Source organism: Taurulus bubalis (assembly GCF_910589615.1).
Source record: "Taurulus bubalis genome assembly, chromosome: 19".
In the NCBI taxonomy this organism is placed as follows: domain Eukaryota; kingdom Metazoa; phylum Chordata; class Actinopteri; order Perciformes; family Cottidae; genus Taurulus; species Taurulus bubalis.
In genome coordinates, this window is record NC_136607.1 from 5,467,994 (window position 1) to 5,493,285 (window position 25,292).

The 25,292-nt window shown below is 41.0% G+C and overlaps 1 protein-coding gene across 1 annotated transcript in view; it reads right to left on the reverse strand.

Moving 5' to 3' along the window:
- Positions 1–22,678, reverse strand: part of lrrtm4l1 (leucine rich repeat transmembrane neuronal 4 like 1) — a gene marked incomplete at both ends in the record, with an annotated part of 120,733 nt that extends 98,055 nt beyond the window's left edge. The window contains one exon of the mRNA XM_079234896.1: positions 22,669–22,678. Coding sequence (XP_079091022.1) covers positions 22,669–22,678 — 10 coding nt within the window. The remainder of the gene's footprint in view (positions 1–22,668) is intronic.
- Between the last annotated feature and the right edge of the window lie 2,614 nt (positions 22,679–25,292).

Here is a 25,292-nt window from a genome sequence, read left to right on the forward strand (position 1 = left end):
CCAGTTACTACCGAAGTTGAGTGAATTAAACATGCTGTCTAGTTCTGTCAATGTTGGAGTTATAATAGTTTAATGCTTAAATGCCAGTTCCTCCTATTGATATCAGAATCTAACATACTTTCATAAATAGATTGATACACAATTTGGTCATTGATTAAAAACAGCAGTAGCTCCAAACTTTAACAATTTCTACATGTTCAGTGTAAATGATGCTTTAAAACACACGAGGTGTGACAAGGCAATAAATAATGACGAAAAACACTAAACTGTTTGAGTTCAACTGAAAGCATTGGTTGAGAACAGGAAACCTTAAGTTTAACATTTTCTAGCAAGCTTATATTGTTGTAGCTTCAGGTATCTTCTTAATATTACTTCCGTGAGATGGTGCTATGATGAACAAATAACTCAAGTTGCAAGCTCCAGGTCACAATAAAAGTATGTATACCATATTGCTATGTTTATAGCCAGATTTGTGATTTTGGGCGAAACAAAATAAACTGAACTGAATAATTGAATGAAGGCAATAAAGTCATTCATAAATATGAGATATGAGTTTACAGTAAATCACAATGAGGTTGGTTTATGGCTCTTATTATCTTCCTGCTTCTTCACACTACATTTTGTTTGCACGCCCTTTGGCGTTTCGGAGAAGAACGCAACCAACAGCGTGTTGAGCGTAACGCCCTGCGTGCTCGTAGCTTGCTCGCCATGTGTGGAGACTCACGCTTTGCGGTGCTGTGCGCAAGTAAGCTGTGGGCTTGCTTATCTATCTGCGACCTCTCCAGACAGATGCAGGGTCACTTGCTGAGAGCTGCCGCTGCTGTCTCTCAGAGTCTGTTCAGCATCTCTCACTCCCTTGCTGATGTTGACTCTTATCGCTGTCCCTGTTCCCACTCCTAAATGCCTCTTCCTTCCCTTCCTTTGGCAACCTTAGCTGTCCGGGTTATCGCTCACCCGGGTGCGTGATGGTAGGTAGCTGTCCTCACGGAAGCAGACGTTTGACGTGACACTTGGTAACCATCCTGACAGTGTTGGTATCGGTGCAGAGAACCCAGAAGTGCAGCAACAGCTGCCCGACATCTGCTGCTGAGGCCTTTCTGCTCTTTCAGTAAATGGACATTTTCAAACCCATTTATTCTACTTGTCTGGGTGAGACAACTAAAGATATTAAGCTGTCCAACCCAAACTAGAGCTCTCTGTCGGGAGAAGATAAACCAAATCTGACTGACTGTTGACTTTTAGCTGTTCTGCTGATTGCCTACTCTGCTGTTCTCCATGATGCAAACCAATGCATGGAGACATTTAAAAGCTGGGAAACTCTTAAAAGAAACTTTATGACTTCTTGGAACGAAGCACTGAAGGATGCACTGAGCTGCAAGTACTCTCTCAGCTATATACTGTGGCAGCTATTTATAAAGCTATGCTAGCGGCATGGCTAAAGGGATGGCAATGTCTCTTCTGGGTCTCAGGCCACCACCTTAGTTCAGAATAGAACATCTCTGGTTGGATGGCTTGCTTTGAAATTTGATCACATTTGATGAATGAATTTGAACAACTTTTATGATTTCCTGACTTTTCATTTAGCATCGCCAACAGGTCAAAATTCAAATTTGGCCAATACTTTGACTGGACAGATTCCAATTTTCTTGGCCGATTCCAATTTCAGATTTTTCTAAATGAGCTGCCTATTCTGATCTTCTTTGTATGAACTATAATTGACATCAAGGGGTCTAACTATTTACCACCATCCCAGAATGTCCTCCAAAACTTTGTTAAACCATCCTGAAGTCAGTGTAAGCAAACACAACTTCTGAATCAAAAGCCGGAATTGGCTTTTTTCCAGTGTTGTGGGTGTAATTGAATGATGTGTCAGTGAAGGATGTAGTGACTTAACCATTCAATCAGCCAACCTTGTAAAAAAAAAACTAGAAGACAGCTTGTTCAAAAGAGGCAACTTACACAAAAACACACAATTCAAAAGCTAACCAAATCAAAATCTCACATGATCGACAGCATCAACACGCCATGCATTGTGGGGCAGTTGAGTAAATGCAGTAAGCTCAAATTGCTCATTTAGTATACACATGGTCATTTATTGCATACACAAAGTCCACATACTATGCATTGTATGTTAGTATGCAATTTTCAACAATGCCTCAGTTTTGGTTACCTTCTGCTTCAAACACATGATGCTATTGTGAATTTTCACCGAGTCATCTCTTCTCACAACATTTTTAACTGAACATCGAAATAGAATTTGTACTCGAGCTTCCACTCGATTTTTCATTTTACTGCGCCTTTAAATTGGATTCATCCCTGGCAGAACCCTATTATGTTCATGGTACACAAAAAAATATGTGCAAGTATATTGAATGAATTTGGAGAACATTGAACAAGCATGCAGGCATGAAGCACTGCATCAATTTATTGTCGGAGACCAAGCCATACCTCAGTGTCAATGACAGTGCAAGCGACAATGAAATATTTAATGGCATTTAATGTTGAATAGAGATCTGCAAGGGGAAAAAGATGGTGAGACTTCAAATATGGCTCTTGCAAGATGCCTTTGTGCTGTGTCAAAATTCCCAGCTCAGGGTAGAACTAGTGGATGAAAGGATGGAAACATAAAGACTGCATGTTTCTAAGGATGGCTCAGTATATGAGAAAACATTTTAATCTCAGAGCGTATCTAACGCGTCAGCGTTAGACACGTCAAAGAAGGAAAAAACTGGCAGACGTGTGGATGAGAATCGCCTCTATTCCTTTAGCATCTTCTAGTTGATCATCATCTAATCTAGGCATAATATTGTAGCATGAGCCGTATGTTATAGTTAAAGTGTGATCGTCATACTAACATAGTTAAGTAGGCAAGTGTATGTATGTAGACAAGGTGAAACCTGCTAACCCCAAGTTGACTGTGAATGCAAATACCACCAGACAGAAGCTCAATTAAATCAATTAATGCATTTATATTTTAAGACAGACTCAAATGACTGAAGATAATTGTTTTAGATGCTTTTTACTGTTCGAACCAATCTTATTGGTCTAATCAACCCTGCAAGCATACGTTTTCAGAAAACAAGTTGTGTAAAACTCCCACTGTACGGTTAGCTGAAGTTTAGCGATGAAAACAGAAAAAAAAGGAGAAAACAAAGTCGGTGGAGACCAAAATTGAGATAAAAAGAGAAAAAACATGTTAGCGAGTATTATGGTGGTAGCTATGTATCGATCAGCTTGTTACGGGCCCCTGGTTAAAAAAACAAATTAATGCAGCTTTAAAGGTGCCTCGTACACGATTGGGAACACTGTATTCTCTGAGGTTAAATGCTTTTATTAGTGATAGAAAATTGATACCCTTATATTACAAAATGGTCATTCGCTTTCGACCCTTGGGTTCATAGCATGGAATGGATTGAAGAAGTTAATAAAAATAGCCGGTAAGATTTTCCTTGAGCAACAGTCTTCACTCTCAGACATTATTTGATTAGACGATAGATGTGTCGGGCAAAAGGTGCAAAAATATCTGCTAAGCCGCTGTCTGTGGGGCCGCTGGAGGGTAGGGAGTCACGGGAGAACCAGAACTGATATGCGGAGACTGCAGTGAAGGTTTTCTTGAACACCGGTACTCGGAAACACTGCCACTCACAAAATTAAACTTCCTCATCGTAGCTTTAATCTGTGACATTACCTTTGAGTCCACTTTATTGTGTCGGCTTTTGCCACACTGCAAGACTAATTACCCACATGGGACCATGAACATTGAATTGAACCAAGATGGCGTCTTCTTTTTTCGTTGTCTTAAAATGATTGCTCATAGGCCCATTTCCACGTAAAATGAGACCCCTAAGCTTACCCAAATTACTAGAGTCCAGGTGTAGTCTTTTCAGCGTAAGTATTGGGAGGGTTCAATCACACCAATAAACGGCAATTATATAGACAACAGTTCAGTCCGTAAAAGAACAATGCAATCAGATTGATTCCGGGCAAATTTGCAACCAATTACAAATTGTTGCCAGCAATGTGGACCTTTTAAGGGACCAAAGATAACTGTGGCATTGTTGTCATTCATACATTTTTTAAATTTAAGAGTAACTACATTTCAGGCAAAACAATGCCATTTAGTCCCACTTAGTATGTAGAACATGGTTCTTCCAACTAATCGGAGTGCAATGTAATTGTGAAACAGCACTCAAAGTCGGAACGGAACTTTGGCGAAGAAACGATCGCATCTGCGACACTTTTGCACTAACTGAGCAAAGGACTCTCACAGCTGCTCAAAAAGTAATGAAGCTTGAGTGCATTGTCTTGTTGTGCCTCTGGTAAAGCGACGCCCTCAATCATTCATTTGGAAGAAATCTGGTCTCTTGTTTGTTTCGCTCAAACAGCATCAGCGACAACATTCGCATGTTGACAGAATGTACAACTCTAAGCTTACCATTTTAGCTACTTTACTCTTATGTATGCATCTAATTTCCCGACACAGAATTACCACTCATACTCCGACCTCTCTCCCATTCCCAAAGACACACTCACTGCTCTCCGAATCAAACTCATTATCATAACCAAGTAGTGAATAGTGAATGAAGAGGTTAATGTGTCGTTGGGAGTTGGGTGTCTTGGATCGTACATACCAGAATCGTCAATACTCCATGGAGAGAACCGTGACAACAAAACTCACTCACCCTGCAATTGCCTCTTCATTAACATGCTTCTCAACCTTGATTATAATTTCCAGAGCGATGGATATTCCTTCAGAATTCAGCGATTCAATGTTTTGAGCATGGACTGAAATACGCCGCCTGAGATTGATGTCTCTAATTAGGGAAGGAAATATGGTTTTCTAAATAGCTCTCGAACTCAAGATGTGTGTGTGTGTGTGTGTGTGTGTGTGTGTGTGTGTGTGTGTGTGTGTGTGTGTGTGTGTTTAGATTAAACGCACAAGGAGAAATAAAACTAATTGCACTTTCCGTAATTTATTAAAAAATATTACAGTAAATAGAGCACAATTCGGAACAAAACAAAGCAATGCGGATGCAGAAATCATCTGTTAGTACTTCTATATGGATATTAATGGCAGTATAACTGGCAGTATGGAACTGCTGTGTATTAAACATTAACAGGGCTCTCAAGTGTCACGCATTGAGCGTGACTGTCATGCATTTCGGTCTTAAGTCACGCCCTCCCGCCACACATCGTATTTCTCACGCTGAAAAAAAACTCTCGGCTATTTAATGTGCCGCAGCGCACAAACATGACCTGGTCGCGCTGCCCTCACCATGGAGGAATCAAGCACGTCTCCCCCGAATCCCCTGGAGTTCTGCCGCGAGGTGCCACTCATCAGCCAATCAAAAAAAGGAAATGGGCTACACGAATAGCCAATCATCTGGGTGAAATGTAATCCAGCAACCAATGAAAATAAAGCTAATAATAATATGGGGAGAAGGGGAGCTGGTCTCGGGACATGGCACTTGCGAGGGCGTGGCGGCGGCGGGGTGGGAGGATATGTCACTCTCACCTCTGTCACTCTGTCTTAAAAACTTGAGAGCCCTGCATTAATAAGTAGTTATTTATTTCTCCCTTTGTGTTCACATTAATAATTGCATTGTTCCTTTTCCTATGTTGGTCATGGTCAAGTATTATCTGCACTATTTTTCCTACTTATAACTAGGGTTGGGTACCGAGAATCGGTGCCAGTATGGCACCGGTTCCAACACGTCCGGTACCTAAAACGATTATTAAAATAGCGCGGATCAGAGCACACTCGCTGCTCTGCTCTCTGTCCGCCTGCATGCAGAGCGGGGCTCGAGGGGGCGGGGCTTCCAGCGCTCACACACACAGTGCGCGCACACAGAGATCGCTGGAGACACGAGCACGAGCATTTGAACGCCCGTCCTCGGCTTGATGGAACAAATCTCTCCAGTTGATATTAATGATGACGTGTAGTCCAGTAAAGCAGCAGTTTTAGGATCCAACAGTGTCTGAGTTCTGTTGCACACGGTCCCATCAGAACACCTGATGCTTGTGTCTGTTCTTTTTTTAAATATATATTTTTATAGTTTGAAGTTAAAAGGTTTGAAGCTGTAGTTTGAAGCGTGTTTTGTATGTATTTATGTATTTATATCTATAGTATACTTTAAACAGTTAATAATATTGTTCAATTTGAAGAAAAAAAATTGCCTTGGCAATAAAAAAGTATCGGTTCAGGCACCGTTTAGGCACCGGTATCGTTTTAAAAGTATCGGTTTAGCACCGGTATCGGGAAAAAAAAAAACGATACCCATCCCTACTTATAACACACGCAGTTTTTCAGTCCAGTGAAATTTAAGATGTCAATACCTACCCCCGTTTACGGGCCCTTAACCAATGCTTTAGTCCCGTATCTTTTGTAAATGTTTAAAAAAATTAACAGTTTTAGCCCATCTCCATGTGCATCCACACACAAACCTGCACAAGCACAATAAAGAGCATTATTGTCCCAGCCAAACGCAGCGTGTATACGTTCGAGGGCAATAATGCGCATTATGAATTGGCTGCTGGCTGTCACCTCTGCTGCCTGCTATCTTGGCCAGAAAGCAGGCAGCAGCCCCCGGGGGTCCTTTGTTCTCTCGGATGTTAGCCCTGTATAAACATTGGGCTTGCTAACCTGCACTTCAGAGGATGCCACCAGCTTTTTAGAAGCAAAACAAAAAGCAATGGCATGCAGGAATAATATTTATATGAGAACGACACAACTGAATCACGCATAAACAGGAGGACGGATATGCACGCGCGCAAGCATGCACACACACATTTGAGATGACGCTCAAGGAAATAATTGCATCCAAACAAAGCACATGCACACAGTTAGCGCTCACTGTGCGCTTGTTGTTCAGTTTGTGAGAAACTAACAGGGGACAGAGGAACTCCCGGCAGCCTGGAGGGGATGGTGGGCAAAGCTTAACACAGCGGATTTCTTGGCGGAGGAAGACTGCCTCCTGCCAAACTAGCGATGTATTTCAAGCTACGGGACGCCACAGGAAGCATCTCGTGTTTTGATCTCCCATTCTTTTTTTTGTAATCCGCTTGTGTGCAAAAAAGCTGAAGCTAACTCGGTGACTCACGTCCTGATGAACTTGTCAGCGTTGGCGGGAGCGCAAGCTGTAGCATAATGTGATCGGTTAACTGACTCATCAGCACCTCGTACATCTGGGAGACCTTGTTGGAACGTATGATTCCCTCCGTCAGTCAAGAGTTTTTAACGGAAGTCATTTCTAAGCTTCTTTGAATGTTTGCAACTGATTATCAGGTCACTAATGTAGTTCAGTGATTACATGTGCACCGTGTAATCCCTGGCCACATGCTCAGAAAGAAACAGGGTGTAGATTTTCACCTTCACTGGGTCCATAATGTCCAAATTTACAAAGTTTAACCTCTTAAGCACCAAGAGCCCCAGAGCGCACCAAAAAACCCCACGCCTATTATCCGACGTACAAAGAAAAACAGTTTTCCTTTGACGCTTCCTTCATTTTCTCCACAACCACATCGTTGTTTAACTTAATTTAAAGTTCTACAATACCGCAAAACCACTCATAAGTACCCTTTATAATAATAAAGACATCTCCGTAACCGTCCGGGCTTGTAGGAGTCTACCAAAGCAATCCAAATCCATTTGAGTCCACTATTAGTACCTTAAAGAGTTTCTAGGTACTGCAGTCTTCCTGTTTTCATTGTTTACATTTCACCCAGATACAACAGATACATTTTTCTGATTGGCTATTCGTGTAGCCCATTTCTTTTTATTGATTGGCTGATGAGTCCAGGGGATTCGGGGAGACGTGCTTGATTCCTCCATGGTGAGGGCAGCGCGACCAGGTCATGTTTGTCACTGCGGCACATTAAATAGCCTAGAGGTTTTTTTCAGCGTGAGAAATACGATGTGTAGCGGGAGGGCGTGACTTAAGACCGAAATGCGTGACAGTCACGCTCAATGTGTGACACCTGAGAGCCCTGATAGATTTATTATAGTAAAAAAGATTCTATTATTGCACATCATTCCGTCAGTTGCACACATATTTGCCAGCACGCAGGCCGTGTTTCTCGTGGGGTTTCAAACTAGAGTTAGATGTCCATACCTGATTTGGAAATGACGTCGTATGACGATTTGGGGTTGTTGTTTTTTTCTTTTGATTTACCGGCTTTTGCATGGAGGAAGTTGGGGAAAAGCCTAATGCTACCTTTGGCAAACTAAATGTGTTGCCTGTTTTGTTTGAGAATTAATTATTAAAAATGGTAATTGGGGAGAGTTACCTGTCAGTGTAGATTAAAGCAATAAGTAAAGAGAGAGACTCTGTTTGCTTTGATTCTAGAAAAGTTCAAAGGCATTGAAAATCCCTGCAAAGCAGCTTTTATGAAATACCCCACAGCGAGAGAAAGGAAGAGAAAATACACATTTTCATCATCCCTTTTATTTCTTTATTTAATGAATAAAGCCCAGCTGTGAAGTGGTGAACTGTCCAGAAAGGTTTTTCTGTCTTCTAAATTTTGCATGCTGGGATTGGCCAAAGGCTTTTTTTGGCAGGTCCTTTACATTTCTGAGCAGCCTTCAGCGAAACCAAACACACCGACGGGTTCAGTACTTGGGTCTTAGATGTTGCACTGAGAATAGGCGTAATTTATTTTGGACAATGTAACTCTTCTTGAAATTCCGTGACGTCATCAACATGAAACAATTAAATATCTGGAGCAAAGGAGCAGCACCAATGAGGCAATGTTTCAACTCCAAATGAACTATTAACTTTAACCGGTAGATGCATTTAAATTAGGGAGGCGGTGGAGCAGTCTATACGTATCACAGTATCCTTGACCAGAGCTGATTTAAACCGCTTCTCCCACAGTTCATTAAATCCCTGCAGCCATCTAAAGGCAGCAGGATACATATGTTAATAGATCTGCCAGAGGCCAGAGCATAATGCCATTACCCACTGCTGTCCACTGGCTTTACCTTGTTTCCATCATGTACACATGATACCGGGACGCGACTAATAAACCACACACTACACCTCCACACACATTAATTATGTGACCTTATGTGATCCCCTCCGCTAAAATCATTCCCAGGTTTCCCTGCGGTGTCAAATCTTTGGCAACAACATGTCAGCAACTTACACAACTCATCAACTATCAACATGTTGTTGTGTCTTCCTATGGTGCCAATCTGCTCTTGCAAACTTAGATTTGCCAGTAAAACTACAAACAAAACCTGCGAGTTTGGCCCTAAATTCTCCAAAACAAATTCAAAATTCAACAGATTGTGCTTTAATTCAGTTCATGCAAATTAATGACTTGTATTTCACATTCAGATGATGAAAAAAATTATAAAATCCCACGTGTAAACCGTTTGGCATCTGCTTTCCTCCGTTGCTGCAGTATATGAAGACACGGAAGCATTATCATTATTCAACATCCTGTTACATGTTTACTGCCAAAAGAGGAATATAAATATGTATACATACATCTACATATGTATATGCATATATACACATAGACATACATACATACATATATACACACAAAGAGACATACATACATACAGTATATGTATAGTACGAGTGTGCATATTTGTTCAACTCACTGCACTGCTGTCTGGAAGAGGGCAGATGCTTTAATGTTGAACTGGTGGTGTTCTTATTATTTATTTTTTTACACATGAACAAAATGATGATGGAGGATGCTGTATGAAAAACCAAAAGACAGATGGGAGTTGAGGCTTCACATTTTGACTTGACTTGGACACCTTTACCTCCGAGTGGATTGAAGGAGTTGGTGAAAATGTCTATGGACTTTTGCTCCTTCACCTCTTCATAAGCATTTTCTCAGTCCGTGCCACTCACCGTCTCCTTTGTGCAGACTGTCAAAATTGAATGGTGTTTTCATAGTAGAAATATATAAACTCTTTCCATTAAGCGACCTTGTATGGTTTTCACATTCTGGAGACTTTAGTCCTTTTTTGAAATGTTTATACCATTTGAAAACAGTCCAAAAGACGACAAATGGTTTGACCTATGAAAATATAAGTAACTTGGTATCTGAGCCGTCTGTCCATTTGTTCTGATATTCTGCAATTAGATTCTGCCATGACTACATGACTATGTAATGACAACCCTCTCCTACAAAATGACGCTCCCGTACATCTAAACTCCACTGAGTAATTCAATTGAAGCAAAACAAAAACGCAACAAAATGATTTGGTTATTTTGATGCAAAAACGTTTCACTCCCAATCCGTTAAATACTAATGCGTGATCAGTGGCCCAATGCTTCAAACTCTGACGATCCAGCTACCCGTCTAACCACTCCTTACATGCATAGAGTCTTTTTAAGATAAACTCATATATTCACAGGAAATGTACATTTGCGTGTTTTAGAAGTTTACATTGTGGTTTAAGATAAGTCAATGCCTCAATGTCACTGTTTCACATGGGTCTCCTGGATCAAAGTCCTGTGTTTGTTTGACCCACCCATCAACACCCAACCTCCCTGCGCCGACTCCCGGGGGAACAGGATTAGAAACGTAATTATATACGTCAAAAAACTAACTTAATCTGGTAGATAATGTGTTTCTAATGCAGAAACCAGGCTGAATGAGAATGAGTATTACTCCTGATGTTGCATCTTTGTGTAAACAGAAGAGGCCTCATGCACGGGAAAAAAACCTATGTGGACAATTACAAAACGGTGTCACCTCTTGGATGTCGTTTGTCCAGAAGTGGCTCTGAAACGTTTGGCCTCCTCTCTGGTTCAGAGATTAGTTCTCTATCAGAGCCCTTTGTTGTACACAGAGTTTTCCCCAGATGATTGATGCTGCTGTTGACCGCTCTGTCTGTGCTGCAGGAATCTAACCACTGTGACACGGAGATAAATTGCCTCTACTGGTTCAGCATAAAGAACGTGTGTCTTTATTCCATTTTTACCCCAAAAAATTTGAATGCCCTTTTCTCGTTTTCCACACATATACATCGTTTCACATAGATCTCTCAAACGTGAAACAAATACTAAAATAAAATGTTTATATATAAATATAGTGTATTGTGTATTAGGCGCCACTCATCTGCTATTTCTGTCCATTTGTTGAAAGTGAAAGTAGTCTGTCAACGCTTATTTTTTAGGTATATCTGAGGAGTTTGAACGTGACTGTGCGCTTGACAAGGTCTGTCATCAAATGTGTAAAAGGGCCAGCGGTATATAATACACATGCCATTGAAATGAAAAATTACTCCACCACCCTCTTGAAGTTAAACACTGTACGCTTTACGTTGACAGCACAAGGTGAACAATCACACGGTTCCCCTGAACTGCCTAGCGTTCATTTTTCAACCAGGATCGAGAACGGCAAACGTCTCTCCACACCTGAAAAATAAAATTAAAAAGAACACGTAGCACGCACACGCAGTGGAAAAAAAGCTGAGTAAGCAGATCCTGAAGTGGGTGACAGCGAGATAAGCCCGGGGCTTTGCTTGCACTGTCATTAGCAAAAACATGTACACTCATTCATGCACCAATGATATGCTGCGAGATCCATCTCCGCTCGCGCTTTCACCAGAAAATATCGAAATGCATTTCAATTTTCTATGTTTTACCTAAATGAATAGTTTCACGTCAACGCGGGTGTCGTGGCTATCTGTAAAAGCCCGCGTCCCAAGTCACACCAGGTAACGCTGTGATCAAATCTTTTTTACGGGGTAAAGAAAGGGACTCTGGAGGGCATTTCAAAGACATCAATCTCTTTCCACCGTTTAAAGAGACCTGGGCAGGGTGGGAGTCCTGCTCCGAATCCCCCCACCCCCGAGGGCAATCATTCCGTAGAGTGATTTCACTCCCACTCTCGCAAACTATACAGAGTCATATGCAAATTCAACAATGATTACATAAATGTTTCTAAATTCGAAAGCACTTCCCTTAGAAAAACAATTTTACAGCATCGCCCCACAACACAGCGCCTGACAGCTTGCAATAATAAGCTGCAGGAGAACACGGGAGCTGTTGTTTTAGCTTGTGCCTATCTGAGGGCTCGCTAATGTAATTTTAATGCATCCATCTGTGCATTAATGGAGCATAATGATGCAAACAAAGGACGGACAAGTAAAGTGCGGACAATTACAGAGTTTATGATTGCATGTTTATGAATAATGTATTTTCAGGAAATGTCAGAAATAGTTGAAGTGAAAAACAGGGATACAATAAAGGAAATTTGTGGAACAAAATGTATAACCTGAGGTGGGAAGGAGAAAAGTAACAAAACAAAAACAAAATATTTTGTCCGTACTCGAAAGGCATTCATTAGGAATCCTCGCTTTTCTATTCTATTTGATCCGGTCTGCAGTAGCTGCTGTAGTTTGTCAAGTGCTGCATAGTATTGACTGTTATAAATACAAAAACACGTGCCTTTTAGCAACGGGGGAAAAAAATCATTTTAATGATAAACCTGTCAACCCTGCAACGATTCAAAGACACAAACAAGAATGATCTCAGTAGAGGGAAAGAAAGGCACACAAATCGCTCCAGTTAGCCGGCAATTTTCACAAGCAGAAGTTTGGCTGGATAGACGGCAGTCAGGGGTTATGTAAGACCATTAGTATAAAGGTGGACGGATGGCGGCTCCAGGGGAAATGTCATTGGGTCTCCATGATAATGGGAAGGTGAAAAATAAAAAAACTACTTATCCGCTGGTTCAAATGTGTGATAGTGCGAAGCGAGAACTCATGTGTTATTCAAATACGTGCATCAAGTTTCAGGAATGCAGGCAAACATAAGAGGGTGCATTAGTTTAGCTTGTTTTTGTTTTCAAAAAATCCTCTGATGAGACAGAAAATGTTCCCGCATTTAAAAAAAATAATCCCTCAAGGACATGGCCATTAGCAAAAACTCATTCAATATCAAATTAGTTGAAGGCTTGAAGATGTTTCGGCTTTTTCTATTCAGCAAGTTCCCTTTATTTCCCCCAACCTTACACTCCTGAACTTGAATTATTGACTACAACATATCCATGAATTCCGTAATCATGCTTTTGTTGCCAAGTAGACATCTAATGCTGTCCTCGGCGAAATAAAGGACATACAAAATCTCAATATCTTGATCCAATAACACGGCATTGTACGGTTGACCATGTGTGCCGTAAACCAAACATGTACTATTCAATACGATATTCAACATGTATTCAGTTGAGTACTGCACAGTGCTGTATTCAGTCATATTCAAGTATTCAGGGTTGTATCTCGCAGGAACCCAAAATAAACAGTCCTTGTAATTGATGGCAACAAAAAGGATGCCGAAATATCTTCACGTCATGACGCCGATAGTACAAAAATCTGAATTCACACTTTGTCAGGTCTATCTGCAAGACATACAACTTTTTAAATGTTTGTTCTCTAACGGCAAATGCACAGCAAGCACACACACACGCGCACACACACACAAACGAAAAAGGGCCATAAACAAACATGGCCATATCTACTGTATCCGTCACTGCTCAGCTTTCCTAAATCTCCTTCTTGCTCAGTAAGCACCATTGTTGCCAACCCAGCAACTGTTTCACCAGATCTTGGTAACTTCTCAGCCTCCATTTAGTGACTAAATGCCTCACAAGAGCCAAGACACAAATCTGATGACATTTTCAGTTGGCATCAGCTACTTTCCTGCCCCAGCTCGCAGATTCTCCGGCTCACGTAACTGCCGCTGGCTCACGTAACATGTTGGTTATGTGAGTCGAGCGGAGTTGCCAGATTTGGTCGATCAATCAGCAGCGTGGCTGAAACATGAATGAGCTGAGGTTATGGATCTCGAGGAGGATGATAGCGAGTTTACTTTCACAGAGGAGTTTGCAGCACATACAGGATATTCAGCTGCTAAACACTATTTCCGGATGGCATGGCATTGCACTGAATTCCCTCTCCGTTTCCTCCAAACTTAAATAGCTTTACTTTCTATCTAAAGCATTAGATATTCTGGCTGTGTGAATAATGTGATTTTATCTTGTATGTCATCTTTTGGCTGGTAAAGATAAGATGCATATATCAGCCAGTGGTGGTATGTAAATGAAGACATTTACTCAAGTAGTGCTCTACATTTTATATATCTTATTAGGTACATGTACTGTGCCCAAAGTCTGTTCTTTTCATGTCACTGTGTACTTCTAATCCACTCCGACCGAGAAGGAATTATTTCCTTCAATTTTACGATAAATCAAAATCAATGAACATCAGCAGATGGATCTCGAAGGAAAATAATTAGCCGCAGTCCTACATAAAATATAGTTAAAAATAGCTTCCTATCGACCAACTAATGCAGTAAAATCCTGCTTTTAATTAAATAGTATAAGCCATTTTTCTACATGACATACTGTAGGAGCGACTGTGGCTCAGTCGTAAGCAGGGTTGTCCTTCAGTCGGCAGTTCGATCCCCGGTTCCGCTAGCCCATGTTTATGTGTCCTTGGGCAAGACACTTATCCCCAAATTGCTCCTGTAGCTGTGCCTAAAGTGTATGAATGTGATGTGTGTGAGTGTTAGTTACTGGGCAATGGACAGGTGGCACCTTGCCATCAGTGTATGAATGGGTGAATGATAAGGAGTGTTAAAGCGCTTTGAGTGGTAGGAAGACTAGAACAGCTGCTACATCCCTTTTTCAGTCTAGGGGGGGGACGAACACCTGTCAGCCAAAGAATAAGTGAAAAGAAGAAAGAAAGTCAAAAGTAGGAGTAACATTTTTAAACAATATTTATTCGCACTGCTGTTGGTTAATAAAACAAAGGTTCTCCATGAAGTGGGAGAGATTGGGACAGTTCGTGGTCGTGCCAAACAAATAGAACAAAACAAAACTAGGCCTGGCTGACTACCTCTGGAAAGGAAACAAACAAAATGGCTTCTTAAGCTTCTCTAAAAATGATTGACCAAATCAGATACAGAGGGAGCACCGACCAATAACCTAATGTTATAGACACAAAGTAACTACTTGCTTGCACAAGTGTACAGGGTACCCCAAACTTACCTACTGTCCTCAACCTCTCGCCACACACCTTCACAGTGTGTGCATAGTCAGAAAGAAAGATCGCTGCCCAACTCTTCTGGCGTCCTCCTTTTAAAATGGCCGCCACTCCGCTGATTGGCCTTCGCAGATTCCAACCAATTAACAGGTTGGAATCTGTGGAGGAAAACAAGAGAACACAAAACAGGTACAGGTCCATTTACCATAGTAATGGCTTCCTCATTATTAACATACATGTATGAATCAGGCTGTTTAAACTGTTTCACTTAAAAGGTCTCATTTTCAAAGTCAGTTCAAAGGGGAAATTGAAATGATGCATAATATTGTCTTGATTATCATATTTAGATGACCTCATCATTACACATTTTCATTGCATACATGCAGCGTATAGGAGGGAGATGTTATGGGAGGGAGAAATTACAAACCGCTTACAGTTACACAGCTAAAAAAAAGGAAGCAATTGAACCAATATATATTTTAGGCGCATATTATTCTCTATTCACCAAACAAGTACAGATTTGGTGATTTGTAGCTGGAACAATCTATAAAATATTTGGTTAAAACTGAGCCAAATGTGCTAGAAGATTGTTTTATACATGTAGGATAGAAATAGCTGCCCTTTCATGAACTATACTTCAGTTATGTTTAGACTATAATTCAAGTATGTTCATCGCTGTTGAATTATAATTATCTTTAACCTTGATGACTTTCAAATTAATTCAGCCTGTTTTTAGCCTTGATGTCTGACAGCCTTGACATCCTCTGTGCTGAAATGAACCACATCACTGTGAACTGGGATTGTATTGCAATTCAGACATCTGTGCCATCCACTCAGTATGCTGATAAGTTGTGGAGGAGTTATCCACACTAAAATCGAATTATGAATGTACTTAAAGAAAAATGTAATAATGCCACACACACACACACACACACACACACACACACACACACACACACACACACACACATTAGTAAAATATCTCCATTGAAAAAGGGAATTAAGTAAAATGATTGTCTAAAGTTACAGTTAATTTCCAATTGTGTGCATTGAACTGACATTTTTATATATAATCATTTAAAGAATAAGAGTTTATCTGGTATTGGATGTGGTTTTATATTAAAACTGCCAGAACCTTTGGAATTACCAGAAAAGTAGTTTCAGTTTCACCTGCTGAGCAAACTGTGATGCCCACTGCGTCGCATAAATGCAATGAAAGCGCTGCACTGAAACCTCATCAGAACCGTCTTAGGATGATGTGATCCTCTGTTGAGCTCCTGAAATCCTTTTATCACTCGCCCCTCCACAGATGGGTCAGTGCTGCCGGAACCAGGAAGTATTCAGTGATTCTGCTTCACGTCTTTCTTGCTGACATTCAGTAGGTGCAAACCTTTTTTATCAAGTTGCATTACAAAGAGCACTGGCTCACGAGTATTATACAGCTTATTGGCATTTGTAGTGGATTTGTAGTGATGGGCATAGATGGTAAAAAGTGGACCTAGTCACCATAACGTCACGTTGGTTTGTGGACTGCTGTTTTGAAGCCATGAGTTTTGCATTTTGGCCAACATCATCTTGGTTTTTGACCCTTGCCATCTTCTATTTTCGCAACCAGGAGAAGATGGACAAGTACAACCAAACACTGAATCAGACATTTTTATGCAAACCAAAATGTTTCACAATTAACTCACATTAACTCACAAACTGAAAACACACTGGAAAGGGTCAAAGTTCCAAGACGAAAACTCCCAGAGCAGACATTCTGGTAGCGACCTTTCAATCACAAGGTAGCCCCGCCTTGCTTTATGGTCTATTTGACTCTAAACTGGACCATCATTTACTAAATAAACATCTGCTGTATTGAAGAAGACTTGAAACTAGAGAATGAGACCATAATGTTTACAATATTATAAAAAAGGTAATAAATGAAATGAGAAGTAGAGTCGTTTTCTCATTGACTTTAAAAATCAAGAAATAAAAGGAGTCGCCCCCTGCTGGCCAGCAGACATCACAGAGAATAAGCAAGACCAAGTGCCGCTGCCGTCTCCGGCTCTCATCCGCCCTCTCATCACGTCTGAACAGGCGGATTTCAAGGTCAAGCCGGTGACCCCATCAACTGTCCCAAGCCGTCACGCTGCTCACCTCACACACTTATACAGTCTCCTACACATGTTGTTGTCAGTGATGCGGTTTGTTTAAAGGGAGGCTTCCTGTGGCCTTTAACCCCCGGGAAACGGAGACTTTGTCTGAGCAGAAAACAGTGAATCTTTAAGAAATACCGAGTTAAAAGTCTATAGTTCTGGTGTGAAGAAAACCCCATGTAGGCTTTACGAAAAGTTTATAGTTTGCCCTCTTGGTAGAGTATGGCAGCTGTTGGTCTGCTTGGATTCACAGTCGTCATCATGGTTTGGCTTAAAAAAGGTAGGTTAGTTACATTATTTAAGTTGCGGTTTTCTTCAAGTTGATACATGTAAATGTTTGTAAAGCCTTCCAAGTTTGAATATTTTTTTGCTAGTAGGGCGTCAGTTTCTCCTTGACATGTTGGAGAGCAAGTCCTTTAATGCATTACCAGTCATCATGTATAAGTCTACTTTAGGAAGTATAAAATATTCATATTAATGCATTTATTCAGCATCCCACTAGGGATGGTCGGGCCATGTAAGCTTCATAAGTGACAGAAATGTGATTCCACTGCAGTAATTTGCCGTTCTTCCTCGGTAGACGTCCAAGTCCGAGAGAGCGGCTCCAGTGGTCTAATGCAGAGAGCGACGCAGACAGACGGTCTCAACTCGAGTTGCTCATTGGCGACCTCGTTCGATTCCAGGTCATTTATTTATTTATTTAAAAAGAGTGGTTACAAAAGATTTGCTCTTTCATTTTCGTCAAAGCAACAACTACTTACACATCCAGCTGCTACGAACCAACATTACTCAGAATGAAGGTTGCCCAGTAATTGCTGGATTCATTTTGAGTTTCACAAAAAACAGTAAAGTTGCAGGATGGAGAAATAAAATAAATAACTGAAAGACACCCCCAGGCTGATATGTCTCTTACGTAGTTGGCTTAAGTATACCTTGAAAATAGACATATTTTTTTGGATTCGTCACATGGGTTGTTTTGAAGGATTTACTGTAAAGACTGTCGTTGCCATCTGCGAGTTCCTAATCCCTCACTACATGGGGAGGTATTGACTAGGCAGTATATGTACTCAACAACATCAGTATGAATAATAGAGCTGCATGATCTCTGAGTGTGCTGGAGATTGTTGTCACTCAATAAGCTCTCAGGAAATTTAAGAGGCACTCACACCTGCAGAACATTTCTTTGTTTTGTATAAATTGCTGATGGTAGTGAAACCGTTTCAGCATGATAAGATAAAAAAAAAAAGTGGTTTAATCTTTGTAAAAAACTAAAAAACATTTAGCTTTCTCCTTAAATTGAATTGGCCGTGGAATTCCAAGGGCACCGTTTGATTGCCGTCATTGGCGCGCGTTTTGCGTCGTGTTGGTACGAAACAGAGAATTATACACAGCGGTTGTGTGTCCCGCTCAAGGACACTTTCACAAGGACCTGCAGACCGGCTGATTGCGGTGTGTCTTGCCAGGAAGCGACTCCTCGCCACCAGTTGTTTGTGCCGCGAGGACGATAAAAGTCTGCAGATAGCGCTCTTCCCAAACTGCTCGTTTCCGACATAATTAACACTTTGACCCCGGCGGTGGAGCTAATTCGCGTTCATCTTGCACTGATTTGTTTTGATTAACGCTTTCCTAAACCTGTGTGTGTGCATCATGTGTGTGTGTGATGTGATTCCTTCCAACTCGGAGATGTGATGCAGACAGAGGATTACCACCGTGAAGTCCATAGTACAAAACAGTACATGGAAGAAGTGGAAGAAATTAAACCACTTTAGACTTCCTACAAAATATAATTCATTCTTTTCTGTTGTTGTGTTTCCCTCTCCAGGGCATGTACAGTAAAAGCAGGAAAAAAAGAAAAGTGGAGGAAACAGACTTGAGTTATATAACGCATGAGTGCATTATGGCTGTTCAACTGCTCTTACAGTATCTAGTACTAATTACTCATCCACACAATCAGTTTTAACTAGGTTAGCATTACGTAATTCAGAAGCATAAATATACAACAAAACAATATTCAAAACTCACCTTTCATTCTATGAAGCAGCGACATAAATGGATTTTACAGGACTTCCTCTAAAAGCATTTTCAAATTAAGATAAACCAGGATGTTTTATGGGTAATGCAAAGGCAAATATACGTACCTAGTGTTATCTCCCGCTGAAAGCTCTTCTCGCTAAGATTCCCTTGGACTGCAATTTGCTGGGTCAGCATTTTTCTTGATTTAGGCCCAGCTTATCTTAAGCTTATAGAGATGTCAGCAAAACCCCCCCTTTTAATAGTGCAAGGCTCTTAATTCATTACCAAATGTAAACTTTGCTGCAGAGGAGAGCAGGATGGGCTGGGGGTAAATTAGAGGGTGTATTCTACTCAACTAATTACTCTGTAAATTCAAGCCCCCCTTGGGAGGAAGAAAAAGAAAAATCTAAACCCTCAGATCTTCCTCTCTCTAAAGGGTGTAGTTTATCAAAAAAGAGATTCGTGAAATGAAAGGGAAGTCTGCCACCATCCATCCGAAGACAAATTCAACACGGTTGGCGAAGACGAGCGCCCGTTGTGCATCTGCATCCAACCAAATCAACCACATCGGGTATCAAAAGACGATGCCCGCTGACAGGTTTATTGCTCAACGGCTTATGGTCACAAAGGGGGGAAATATTCAGCTACCTGACTGTGATGATTAAACCCTGCAGAGCCGTCGCCCTGTCAGGCTAAAGGGCGATGAGGACAGAAATGCAGGCAAACCGGTCATTTAACAGCAGACATCACACAGTCCAGAGGATACGGTGGACCAAGTGCCGCCGCCGCCGTCGCCGCCGTCTCCGGCTCTCATCACGTCCGAAGAGACGGATCTCAAGGTCAAGCCGGTGACCTCATCAACTGTTCCAAGCCGTCACGCTGCTCACCTCACACACTTATACAGTCGCCTACACATGTTGTTGTCACTGTCACGGTTTGTTTAAATGGATGCTTTCGGTGGCCCTTAACCCCTTTGTCTGAGCAGAAACTAGTGCATCTTTTAAGAAATACGCAGCTGAAAAATCTATATTTTGGGTATAAAGAAAACCCCATGTAGGCTTTAAAAACAGTTTCTGAACAGTTTATTTATGGGAACGTCATTTTTAGGAGCCTTAAGAGTTTGGCACTGATGTTTTAAAAGAACCGTGTGCAGCACTAAAGAACTGAAACTTTGATGTTACCGTAGGCCAAACCGAAGCAAAGAAAAAGTGTATTTTTTTAAATGCACCAAGAGAAGCTCTTGAAGAAACGACAAAGTTTCTGAAAATTTCATTGTGAGTAATAGAGTTGAGCCTCTCTCGAAATGCCATTTATGGAAAGGAAAGAGAGAAAATGAACGCATGATTGCATGTTATGATTGCTCTCTCCGCTCATCTGTAGGCAGTAACAGTGCGGAAAAATCTTTGCCTGTGTAGGCAGTGACCTATCCGTGTGTCATATGTCTGCATTACGCATGGGGAGATAAATACATATTTCACACAAATACTGAAATGTAGTACACATTACTGAGAGAAACAGGGAGAGACGGCCCGGATATTGGTATCATTGCCCTGGCAGAAAACGGCTTATTCACAACCAAGATGAAGCAAAAATAAGAAGAGAAGTCTTTGTGTCATTGCACGAGTTAGTAACGGCTTATTCACCTTTACACCCACACACACAGTGAGCGTGTGGCGACGGCACAAATAAAGTAAAGAGATACATCTGGGTGTCAGCGCACCGGCAGAAAACAGATTATGCACTCCTACAAAACACAGAAGCAATAAGAGGGTTAAAGAAGTTATTTAAATAAATGATACATATTAGGGAGGTTGCAAATGCTGTTTTGTTTCATTCAAAGCTTCTATCTGTTATCACCCTGAACTCATGGGGGGAAAAAGTGATTTTGCATCACTGTGATCATATAAATGTGAGAACGCCACTAAGACGCCCATGTGGGCGGCGAGCAGGAGAGTTTTTTGACCGCAGTTAAAACTAAATGTTTCTCAAAGGCTAAATGCCAACAGGTATGAGGCATATCTTGTTTAGATAAACACATGGAAATTGGAAATGATTGCATCACGATTTTTCCAATTAATTTTGACTTTTAGACTAAGGAGTAAGATAATTACAGCAGGAAGGACTGTGTGTGTGTGTGTGTGTGTGTGTGTGTGTGTGTAGGGGAGAGAGAAGGTAAGTTTAGGCCTATAATTGCACACAATGCTTCTGTAAGCTTTTAATAATAGCACATTGTCAACGTTATGAATTCAGCTTTGAACTATTAAAGTTTTGTGGCCTCAGATCAGTCTCTTGCAGACAAAAAAAGAGTTGCACCGGTGACATTCACTGAACTGTTGATGTTATAATCGGATTTCAATCGAATCAGATCAAAGAATTTTGCAAATCTGGACCGGCTCTTCAGCTGGCTGTCACATTTCTCTTTTATCTCACTCGGGCTTTATATTTCCATAGTGAGGCTTGTTTGTGAAATCCGTTGTCTCATTCACTTCCACTGCAACACTAATGCTGCTTGTACATCTTTTTTCAAATATGTATGATTCACTTTGATTATTTTTTTTTTACTTTAGCATTAATAATACTTTGATTTTTATATAGCACTTTTCTGAATACTCAAAGACGCTTTACACAGTAATCATTCACCCACTGGTGAGAGGAGCTACCATGTAAAATGCCACATCAGGACTATCTAACATTCATACACCGTAGGCGCAGCTACGGGAGCAATTTAGGGTTAAGTGTCTCGCTCAATGACAAATCGACATGGGCTAACGGAGCCAGGGATCGAACCGCCGATCCTCTGATTGAAGGACGACCCTGCTCACCACTGAGCCACAGTCACCCCAAAATGTGCACGCTTTAATCCACTCGCTGTCGCTGCTGGAGGAGAAGAGGAGGCATGCGAAACAAAAGCAAAACATTTGCTAGTCAGGCGGACACAACCAGACAACCAGTCTTCTGGGTACCACACTGTTTGAAGCGGCCGTGTGATCATTTGTCATCGGTGGCCCCGAGGGTCCAAACTAAAAACATATCCGAAAACACATTTCACAAAACACCCAAATTTATCACAAAGGACATTTCACAAAACAAATCTTTTAGAAAACACAGCAGTTTATTTCTCTCTCTCTCTCTCTCTCTCTCTCTCTCTCTCTCCTCTCGCTGTTACAATTATATATATAAATATAATATAATAATTCCTGTAATACTGCAGGATCATGGTGCAGCTGCAGAATGTAGTTTGAGAGTTGCATGAATTCTGAACGCGTGTAAATGTGCAGCATTTGTTGAAGTAGCTGGAATAAAGCCGAGCTGAGATCCGAATAGATGTCTACAATGTCAAATACGCTGGGTTTCAACCTTCAAATCACCAAACACATTATTAGTGGATCAGATAGGGAGTTTAAAATCATGTCTTTCATCTACATATGTTTTTCTTCTATGTTTCATCTTGCATAAATGTTTCTACTTCCACTGGATTAAAAAATGGGGGCTCTGCCTTACCTGTTGCCATGGTGAATCTTGGAAACGGAGCTCCGTTGATGGTTTTTTTTACTCACCATGCACGCATGGACTTAACTCGGAGTGAGCAAACTCAGAGATGCCTGATCAAAGTCTGATCAGCTGTTCTGGAACCAAAGATTCACAGTTTCCCATTTCAGGGTTAGGAAACTCAGAGTTCCGTGTTGGGCTCAGAGTCTGTTAAATCTGCTTTCTGTCACCGGGCCGTGATGCAGGATGTGTCCAGGATAAGAGATGGAAGTGTATGAAAGCACCGCCTGCTCGACGAATCGAAACTCAGATCGTGAGATAAAGTCAAAAATCCAGACCAAAAGCAACACGTTTAAACGGCCAAATGCAGACAGGACAGCAAAAAAAAAAAAAAGCCGGCCATTTGAATGCAAAAATTTTATATGATATATTATTAATGCCCAATCTAGAGCATGAGTAGATCTGACTACTTAAATTAGGGAATTCCAATACAATGTGTTGCGCAGATGTATTCTTATGTTTGACATCTTTTAAAACAAAATATATTACATTACTTGTAGAAATGGATTCCAGGGCGTCGTATAGTACAAAAGTCTAAATGTAATTAAAAGTACATATATATATATATATATATATATATATATATATATATATATATCTGAAGAAATATTGTTTCTTTTATTTGTTGGAGTTTAGCCTTTCAAAGAAGAAAAACAAAAATTGAGGCCAGCAAATTATGCATATTTTATCATCTGTAAGCATCAGATAATTGATATCCTATACAACCTTTTATTTAGGCATATATCGTTTTCACGAGATTATAAATAAAAGTCTGCAAATGAGTACTGGAAACGTTTCCATTTAGAATCGACGCGTCATCTGACCGGCTCTTCTGATCGGCCTTCACAGAGCGGATAATGATCGGCGGCCGGTCGATCGCAGCACCCTCAACCAAGAACAGTTCATTGTTTACAGGAATGCTAATAGCTCATTTGGCATCCCTTTAATTGAGGTCAATTTGCCCAAATGTAAACACATATAGGGGCACAGTTGTCTCCATTTTGTCTCCTTGTGATAAACTGTGGTGTGGTACGAGTTGAGGAAGGAGGAGCAGATGACTGTGATCAATCAATCAAACACTCACTACATAAATAAATGACCACCAAGACACACATTTTAAGAAACTTTAATATTGATAAGCCTACTTGTCAAGGAACATATGAATAATAAATCGTCACCTGTAATCATACAAGGTACAATTCCTATAATTTCCTTCATGCGGATTAATGCTATGGCGTCACGGAGCAGAGAATAAATGGATCAAAGAGACACAGCGCACTGGACATTGGATTTGTTGGATTCGTCCGAACATGTTCTCCCATTCGCCCCCCTAGTGGCTCTAAGACTTAAATTGGGTAAGGTTGGCGCTTCTACAATGTGCATCAAGAAGATTTTAGACAGGATCGGGTTCATAACAAATACTCGGATCAACTCCTTCGTCTGCTCCAGATTATGCAATCTGTTCTTCACCATCTCAGATCCACCTTTCCTGAGGTATTTCAATGCAAGTCAACCACTGACAAATGTTTGCCGTGAGAGTGTGAGAGTGTATCTGATCCTGCTTATGTTAAAGATAAGATGGCAACCGCACTGAGTGCGACATGTCACCGAGTCTCGGAGGCCACTTCAAAAAGCTGAGGCCGAGCGGGAGGCAGCAGCTCAACAGTTTAAAGGTCGACCCCCTGGGACGAGTGCAAGCCGTACGAAAAGAGCAAATATCCAGCTGCTGCTCCGGCAACGTGTCTGAGTCACAGCGTTGCCTTTTAAGACAATGTGTAACCTGCTTATAGGCAAAGCAGTCATGTTGTTGATCCACCAGGAAATAGGCATACTGTGTACCGCTCTGCTGTTGAAATCTCTGAGAAAAAAGGCAGAACAGAGAGAACATAAAAGAAAATCCCCTGGAAATTCTGAAGATAAAGCTTCATAGTACGCTACCAATATGACAGCTTCTAACATTTACAAGATTAACATGAGCAGGGGTAAGCCATGAAATATTTCGAGCTAGTTAAGTAAGCTTTTCAAATCAATCATCAAAGGGAAACATTATAAAGTCAAGAAAAGATATTGTCTGCCGTGTTAAATGCATCGTCTTTAATAATAGATGGTAGCAGAGTGCACATGGTTACTTGAGTTTGAGAAGATTGCGTCTCAACGGACACGTCCTCCTGTGCAGAGACATCCAAGTTTCATTTCTTAGAAAGTACTTTCTTGGCCATATTTCAGGAATCCTCAGAAATTGTGACATTAATTGGTTCCAACATAATCAAACTGGTATCCAAATGAAGAAACAATATACTGATTCAGAGGGAGATATTTAGCCTGAAAGCGCAGCTGGATGAAACTCAGGCTAAGCATGACCACTCTCTCAATACAGAGTATCTGAAATCCCAGCTGGAAAAGATCAGCATGAATCTGCAGGAAGCTCCGAATGATCTCACGCAGCAGATCTCCTTTACCGAGGACCGAGGAGCAGATTAGGAGACCCTTCAAAAGGCTGTTGTTTGCAGTGTCTAAATCCAGTTGGAGTCGGGTGAGAGTATCTGGAAAGTGAGAGGGCTCAGGCACAACGATTC